Source organism: Xiphophorus maculatus, chromosome 23 (genome assembly GCF_002775205.1).
Source record: "Xiphophorus maculatus strain JP 163 A chromosome 23, X_maculatus-5.0-male, whole genome shotgun sequence".
In the NCBI taxonomy this organism is placed as follows: Eukaryota; Metazoa; Chordata; class Actinopteri; order Cyprinodontiformes; family Poeciliidae; genus Xiphophorus; species Xiphophorus maculatus.
Genome location: NC_036465.1, coordinates 17,082,330 through 17,090,984, shown reverse-complemented (window position 1 = coordinate 17,090,984; position 8,655 = coordinate 17,082,330). Strand labels below are relative to the sequence as shown.

Here is an 8,655-nt window from a genome sequence, read left to right as displayed (position 1 = left end):
CAGCACTTCTGCCAACAAGATCAATCCAATCCAAACACAATATAGGCATATTGTTCCACGAAATGGGCAAAAGCTCATCTAATTGATTGAAAAAATATTTTCTACCTTAACAACACCCAGCCTCAACACTAAGCAGCTAAATAAAGAAAGTAAATAGACGCTAAAGAAGCATATCCGGTAAAACACACAGCAGAAATAGTGCAACACGGTCCTAACAAACTACCTATCAGATTGAAATCTAAGCTATGCTCTTTCCACTAGCTTCACAACTATGTGCAGAACTCACTGAACCAGCAGCCAAAGAATACGGAAAACAAGGCTCATTTCACGAAGCCAAAAACATAATTTGAGTCCTACCTTTGCTGTTTCATTGTCATAAGCCATGTTTGAATGAATATTTCCACTCAGGTCTTGTAATCCATTGTCCTTTTGTCACATCGATGTGATTCCTCGCTATGTTCAACTTTTCTGTCCCCTTGGATACTGTGGAGAAAACTCAGACGGACTTTCCTTCACTTTAGTGCAGGTGAGCGTTTTCCTCATTAATACAAATGCCTTTTCCGTCACTGGGGTAACCCCAGTGGGGTTGGTGAATAATGTTGCTATGTGATTTTGTATACTCCCACTGATTCTGGCTATTAATCCTCCAGAACAACTGATGGGTTACAGATAAACTGCCCTGCAGTGTTTGATTTTCAGACTCTAATGTTGAATACTTCTATGACCAGAGTATACAGGAGGGTACTTTTTAACAGTACTTTTGTATTGTTTCAAAAACCATTGTTATTAATTTCAATGGAGATTTATAGCAAGATGTAAGTTGGGGAAGAAATAAATAAATATTTTTTTAAAAAGAGAAAATTTTGTAATTGCACGCATGGTGCCAAAATGTCCTAAAATTGCACATTTGGAATGTTCGCCTAGACTTTTAACAATTTTTATCTTTTTTTTTGGAAGGAAATTTGGTACAGTAAATGCAGAGCCTGCACTGTGGGTTGCTAGAGGATCTGGATTTCTGCATACTTTCAAGGAAAATCCACATCACAAAATATATTCTATTAGAATTTTTTATTTCATTTTTGTTTTTTTCATTGTGGGGCATATTTATTTGCTCTCACTCAGTAGTAGAAATGTTGATTTTTAGACCTCTAGAGTATTCTCTTGAGTGTTAAATTCATTTTTATACCAGAACCACTCAAATACACCTTCCAGTTCCTGAGATATATTGAATTCATTTTGGGGTTGTCATTTTTGAGAATTCTCCAAAAATAGGCATAGAGATCAGGGATGACTTGCAGTAATTAATGGAAAAATCAATTCTGTTCTCTATTTAAAAAAATGTGAAGGATAAATTTGGGGCATCAGTTCATGACCTAAGGTTTAAGAGCATGTGAGTCAAGCAACAAGACAATAATCCAAAGCAAGGACTCAAAAAATGAAGGAAGTATGGAATTAAATACAATTGAGATATTGTGGCATGACCTAAAAAGGTACATTCTTGAAAACATCCAACACATCAGTTCTGCAAGATGGGACAATATTCTTTAACAGAAAGGTAAAAATGACTGCCATTTACTACATCTACTTGAATGCAGTGGGCACCGGTACAGCCAACTATGAGGATTAGGCAGAAATTACATGCGATGACAGCTGGGATAGCTTTTTTCCCTTAACAGATTAAATCATTATGTAAAAACTGTATTTTGTATCTAATCCGGTTCTCTATAATACAATATCTACATTGTATTGTAGATAATACAATTTATTTGATGATCTGAAACTATCTGTGACACAAGCATAAACTTCCATAGTAGTTTATGGTTCTATTTACTGTGAACTTTGACAAGTAGCTTAAAGACAGTTGAGAAATGGACCAAACAGACCTTCCACTGGATAGCCGTCTTAAACGTCGATTCATATGTTTGCTGCCATAATTGAATATTTTCTTGGCCTTAAATAGGCAGTCGAATTCACTATGTCTTTTTAGTGTGTTATTTAACATGACAAATTATGTTCTGTTATATTGCAGCTAAGATTCTGAATTATTTATATCCCTTCATAAGTATGTAAATAAATGATTTACATAAGCCCATAGGGGTCCTATTGATCGTTTTTATTTATTTACGATGTTCCACACCCGCTCGAATATTATCCGAAGTACTACAAGTCCCATGAATTATAGTTGAAGGTCTCCACCCATTTAGGGGGACGTCCTTAAATTATATCCAATCGTATTTCAGTTTGGTTTAAACTGACAGATCATTTAAGATATCTCATTGGTTTCTATGCAGTTTCCAGGAAGTGAACGCCATGATTCTAACCACCTCCCACATGTGAGCTCCTGTCGAAAGCACCACGCGCAGAGAAACCGGTTAGGAACGCAACGTCATTCTTCGCACCACCGACTCGACGTAACGCAGCAGAACGAGAGCGGAGTGGAGCGGCGTTGTCCGAGGCAGGTAATATACCGGCATTTTTTCTATTCATATTATCGGTACATTAAAAGCGACCATATGGTCTCCATATGGTTTCCAGGGGAACGCGAAGAAAGTAGGTCGTATTAGATAAGAACGCTAGGGCCTGGTTAACTTTAGGCCTCGTATTCTCCGCGCACTGTGCTAACAGTGGCAGACTAAGCGGAGCCCTTCCCTCACGGTCAGCTCAACTGCCAATAGTGGTCATGTGCTATAACGGTGAAAGACTAGCAGTTTGGTGCGGCACCCGGTGCAGTTACAGCAGACATGTCCGCCTAACAAGGTCTTGTGTACTAGACAGTTAGCTTCTCGGATGACTCACTCCATATGTTTTCCTGTTATTTCAACGTCTTTTCAGGTGCTGAAGCTATTACAGCAGAAAGATGGCGGACGACCCCAGCGCGGCGGACAGAAACGTGGAGATATGGAAAATCAAGAAGCTGATCAAAAGTTTGGAAGCTGCCCGCGGGTAAGCGATTAATTTAGGCTGTGTGTCAATGTGATGCCTGCGGTCGTTGCGCCTCAGTTTTATGGCAACGAGTAACTGTGTGAATGTGTACTGCCGCAACAGCTGGACATCGAGTAAATGAGGCCGAATTTGGGAGTGGTTAGCATTGCTACGTTAGCTGCTATTTTGTTAGCTGGTTGCTAAGCGCTAGCTACCGTCGCTATCAATGTGTCAAAGAGTTTTAAACTTTGTGTTACGACGCGAGGATGTTTTCGCTTAAGTTGTATTTTGTCAGACTATTATTCAGATTTTTTTTTTGTTTCCTGAAAGTAAAGTGTAGTAATGTGGAAGCAGCGATACTAGCTTTTTTTGCTAGCACAATCCGCTAGCAGACGTCATCTCTGAAAAGAGGCCGCTATGGGTGGCTTTAAATAAAAACGCAGTTTAATGGAAAGGAAGAATACATACCGTACAGTTTGGCGTCCAAGTGCTCCCCAAGATACATTTTACAGCTTGAGCTCAGGTTTGCTACGTTGATGTAGACATGGCTCATATTACAGAATTTAAAAAAATCCCCTAAAGATTCATTATGTTGGTCACCTCATGGCCAGCAGTCAGCTGAGTGTTATGCTGAAGAGTGACCTGCTTAGGAGGGAAAGGTGGAAAAAAAAATCTGCTCAGTACTTGTATTAAGGGACATGAGCGTTTTAAGTGTCTCTACTGATCAGGAATCATATCTGAAACGTGTGTCCTGTTACACTGTCTGTTCTGTGACAGCTTGTCATTAAGTGCCAGTTAGTGCTGTGCTCTGAGGCCCACCATATCACACACAGTTGACCATTTGCCCTACATTCATCCCGCCCTTGCTACCTGCCGCTGAGTGTTTGTGTCCGGTGTCAGGCTGTACTAGTGTGCTTTGTCTTCACAACAGGTCGTGAAAGGATACACATGCCATGCGCAGTTTTTGCTTTCAAGGGCAGTGATTTAGTTGTGTGCAGATGAAAGACCATCTTTGTTGACCCTTCACTTTAAAACCTTTTTATCTCTGACGTTTTGTAAGGAACACTGTGTGTTTACACAATAATAAAGAAATAAAAATGGAGTTATTGGAGTAACAGAAGGTCATATAGAAGTTAATTAAACAAAACCTGGTATTAATTTACTATATTCATTATATCAGTGTCACCAATAGTTGACCAATAAATATTTAGTTGTATATTATAACTTCTCTGACTTTTTTCAGGCACTAACTGTAAATCCTCATCTCTTACATAGCAATGGCACCAGCATGATCTCACTGATCATTCCCCCAAAGGACCAGATTTCCAGAGTAGCCAAGATGTTGGCGGATGAGTTTGGCACTGCTTCCAACATCAAGAGTCGAGTTAACAGACTCTCCGTACTCGGGGCCATCACCTCTGTACAGCAAAGACTAAAACTCTACAACAAGGGTACGTGTTAAAATAAATAGGTGTATCAGTGTGTGCAGTATTAATATAGCAAATGACTGTTTAGAGTGCAATAATTGTTGCCTAACAATTACATTCTAAATGTTATTAACTGGCAGTATACACCTTACTGTATACTACCAGTATACAGTAACTATATACTGGTTGGGTAGAGTATCATGGCAGCAAATGCTCACATCACATACAGAGTACATTGCTTGAACTGCTAAAGGTCACAGAGAGATATAAAGGCAAATGGGGAAAGAAAGGGAAGAAGAAAATAGGCACATGTCATACCTAACATAGTGATCAAAATATTTATAATTTTAAGAGTCATAAGATTTTCAAATATTGTACAGCCATGGTAGTGTGATAAAGATAAGTGACAATGAAAAGTAATTTATAGTAACTCGGCAGTCTATTCCACTGTAAATCTATCACTACAAGAGTCTCACAAAAATAAATACTGCTTTAAAAATAAACCTTACCCACTAACAAAAACTACTAAGCTACCACAGTTTTAGTGAACTGCTGAACGGTACGCTTTTATTACATTTAATCCTATTTTACAGTGTTAAAATGGCATTATTGATGAGCTCATGAAACCAGTAGTGGAAATGGTTCACATGCCAAAGGTAACAATCCCAGTCATACTCAGTCTTTGAGAATCACAAACACCATTAGTTTATCCTAACCAATGCACAAGGACAAATTAAAAAAAGTAATTTCCAAATGATAATACAAAGAGTGCTTATCCTCACAAACTGTACATTACAAAAACATTGGATTGAAACTATATTTTCACTAGTCATGGAAAAAATATTTAACTGAAGTCATTTTCCAACTGAAAACTTTTTACTTTAGTAGTATATTCTCTCTATATTCTACAACAGTCAATTTCTAGCTTCTCCCCCCCAAAAAAGACATTGTGTATCAGTATTGAAGCCTAACCTGTATGTCTGCCTTCTTTCATCAGTGCCACCAAATGGTTTAGTTGTGTATTGTGGCACAATTGTGACAGAGGAAGGCAAGGAGAAGAAAGTCAATATCGACTTTGAGCCTTTTAAACCAATCAACACCTCTTTGTACCTCTGTGATAACAAATTCCACACCGAGGTGAGAGATTTTACTCAAATTCTTTCTTTCATATTCCTTCTGGAGATAATTTTTCATGTGTGAATGTGTTTATCTTTCACTTGTTCAACATTGTTACACTTGTTTCGTTGCTGTTCTCAGGCATTGACAGCCCTGCTCTCTGATGATAGCAAATTTGGCTTTATTGTGATCGACGGTAGCGGGGCACTGTTTGGCACACTGCAGGGCAACACCCGGGAGGTGTTGCACAAGTTCACTGTGGACCTACCCAAGAAACACGGTACGGCACCTCAATGATAACATATTCTTTTCTTTTTTTCCCTCTCTCTCTTTTTAAAGGCAGGGCGGATTATTAAATAATAGCCTATTCTGGTTTAGTGTTACTTTTGCTTTTTCAGAGTTTCAAAATATATTTTTTTATCACCCTCTTTCAGGCAGAGGAGGGCAGTCTGCTCTGCGTTTTGCTCGTCTAAGAATGGAAAAGAGACATAACTACGTGAGGAAAGTTGCTGAGACTGCTGTCCAGCTCTTTGTGTCTAACGACAAAGTTAATGTGGCGGGAATGGTCTTGGCTGGCTCTGCAGATTTTAAGACTGAACTAAGCCAGTCCGACATGTTTGACCCTGTAAGTGTGTTTTTCTTTACAAATACAAAAACTAAAAAGCCATAATTTTTTGTAGTTAAAAACAGTCAGATTTCAATTCACTCTAGAAAATAATTTTGATATTTAACACATTTCTATGTATTTTACCACAGAGGTTACAGGCTAAGGTTTTGAAGCTGGTTGACATCTCGTATGGAGGAGAAAACGGTTTCAACCAAGCTATCGAGCTGTCGGCAGAAGTCCTGTCTAATGTTAAGTTCATCCAGGAGAAGAAACTCATAGGTAGGATTTCTTTATTGTTTTTTCTCATTTGGAGAAATAAGTATTCACCAGTTGTTTGATGTTTCTTTGTTTTGTTTTTTTCTTCTTTCTGCAGGGCGGTACTTTGATGAGATCAGTCAGGATACAGGGAAGTACTGCTTTGGAGTGGAGGACACGCTGAAAGCCCTGGAAATGGGAGCAGTGGAGATCCTTATAGTGTATGAGAATTTGGACACTATGCGTTATGTTCTACGTGTGCATGGGGCAGAGAGCAACGGGGCAGAGAATGGTACATAAAATGTTATATCCTTTAACCCCAGTCTAACCATGGGATTATTATTTCAATATAATTCTGATATTTATGTTGTCATTCATTAGATGAGAAGATTTTGTACTTGACGCCTGAGCAAGAGAAAGACAAGTCACACTTTACAGACAAGGAGGTGAGCATTGCATACATCTGCATTAAGTAAAAGCTATTACACATGATGAAGTGTTTCCCCAACTCTTTTTTTTTTCTTCTTTTTTTTTTAAGACGGGGCAGGAACACGAGCTGATTGAGAGCATGCCACTGCTGGAGTGGTTCGCAAACAACTACAAGAAGTTTGGAGCAACGCTGGAAATTGTAACAGACAAAAGTCAGGAAGGGTCCCAATTTGTCAAGGGCTTTGGAGGCATCGGGGGTCAGTGTGCTGATGTTTTTAGTAAAACTAAAGAGACAGGAATAGTACCCTTGTTGTAAATAAACTTCACTTAAAAGGTCAAGTGTTTGAGAAATACACAAAGCATCTTTGCAGCTGTAAAAGTTTCCATATTTGATCAAATAAGATGGATGTTTTTTGGTATTTAGAAGAGCAATGCTTCAATCTTGCGTGCAAATACAAAAGCTTATGAAAATTAGACAACCAGGTATGCTACAAATTATAGGATAATATCTGGTTTGTTATGAATAACGGCTTTAGATACTAATTTGTTGGGTTATGGAAATCTTTCTTTATGGTACAGTTATTCTTCCAAAAGTAATATAAAGTTTTCTGAAAGTCACTCATTCATTTTTGTGTCATACAGGTATCTTGCGGTACAGGGTGGATTTCCAGGGCATGGAGTACCAAGGAGAGGACGACGAGTTCTTTGATTTGGATGACTACTAGGTAGTCTTGGACTGATATTGGGAGAAAAAAAAGAAAAGAATGAATGAAGAAATAAGGAAAGAAAAATGCCACCTCTCTTGCAGCAAGTGAGAGGGGCAACTGTGTTGACCATATATATGACAGACACACCTTCCGATTTACCTGTTGCATACACAAACTTGCAAAATACATCTGTACACGACAAAATGCATCACAGAGGCTGAAGAGGAGTGAGAGTTTCTTTCATCCAGAGAGGGAGAAAGCCCTTCCTGAAATAAATCCCTGCCTTAGAGTGCTGGTTCCTTCCCCTAGTTGGATTGGACTTGACTCACTTTGATTCTTTTTTTTTTTTTTTTTTTTTTGGCTTCATCTTCCCTCAGTTTTGAACAAACACAACAGCAAGTTCCCAGATTCCTTCTTGCTCCCTTACATGGTCTGATGATGGACTTTGGACTCGCTCCTCAGATATAGAAAATATATATTTTCCTTTTTTGCCTCCTCATCCTCCTACTCTCTTTCTCCCTCTCCTCTTTGCTTTCTCTCTCTCTTTTTTTGCATTTCATTTTTTTACTGGTAACTGCTGCTGTTGTATTTTATGAGAGTGGGGGATTTTTTTTACCTGGGTTTCTGTAGAGAAAGGGGGACAAAGTATTAAATTTGAACTGCTGAAAACCACTTCGACCTCCTTGTGCTCTGGTCTTGATCCTGTGCCGTGTATGAATTGTTTTTGAAGAAGCCACAACCCCTATTTTATTTCTTCTGTGTCTGAATGAAATGAAATGTACATGACAGTTCTGTATCAGTGAAATTTAAAAGATGCATGCTGAGTGTGTGCACATTTTGATCAGTTGCAAGCTGGCTTTATACATTCAAACTTGCCTAAAAAGTAACCTCAAATCTCTTCAACATATGTTTCAATATCCATTTGGTATAATTTGTTGAGATGCAAATTTACTTCACAAGTGTCCTTATTGGGTTCCATGCATTATGAAAATATATACTGTCCTTGTCTAAATTGACAATCTAAATATATTGATGTAATCATACAGAAAAAAATGTTTAAATAGAGCTAAGTTTTGTGAAAAGACTGTAAGCTCCTTTTATTTGCTTAATAAGTGGCTACCAATAATTAGTTGTGAATTAGTAGTTGGTTAGTAGTTGTTAATCACTAACAACTAGTTAGTTGTTACTAACT

At 38.3% G+C, this 8,655-nt stretch overlaps 1 protein-coding gene across 2 annotated transcripts; it reads left to right on the top strand.

Annotated features, from left to right (window-relative positions):
- The first annotated feature begins 2,347 nt into the window (after positions 1-2,347).
- On the top strand, positions 2,348-8,370 carry etf1 (eukaryotic translation termination factor 1). 2 transcript variants are annotated; one of them, XM_005815564.2, is made up of 11 exons: positions 2,348-2,459; positions 2,833-2,943; positions 4,198-4,373; positions 5,347-5,486; positions 5,607-5,745; positions 5,900-6,090; positions 6,222-6,351; positions 6,446-6,619; positions 6,709-6,773; positions 6,866-7,013; positions 7,399-8,370. In XM_005815564.2, the coding sequence occupies exons 2-11, from the start codon at positions 2,858-2,860 to the stop codon at positions 7,479-7,481; spliced, it is 1,332 nt and encodes a 443-aa protein (XP_005815621.1). In that variant the 5' UTR covers positions 2,348-2,459; positions 2,833-2,857; the 3' UTR covers positions 7,482-8,370. The 2 variants fall into 2 exon arrangements, with proteins under 2 accessions (XP_005815621.1, XP_023184888.1); XM_023329120.1 differs by having other exon boundaries at positions 2,361-2,455.
- Positions 8,371-8,655: the final 285 nt, after the last annotated feature.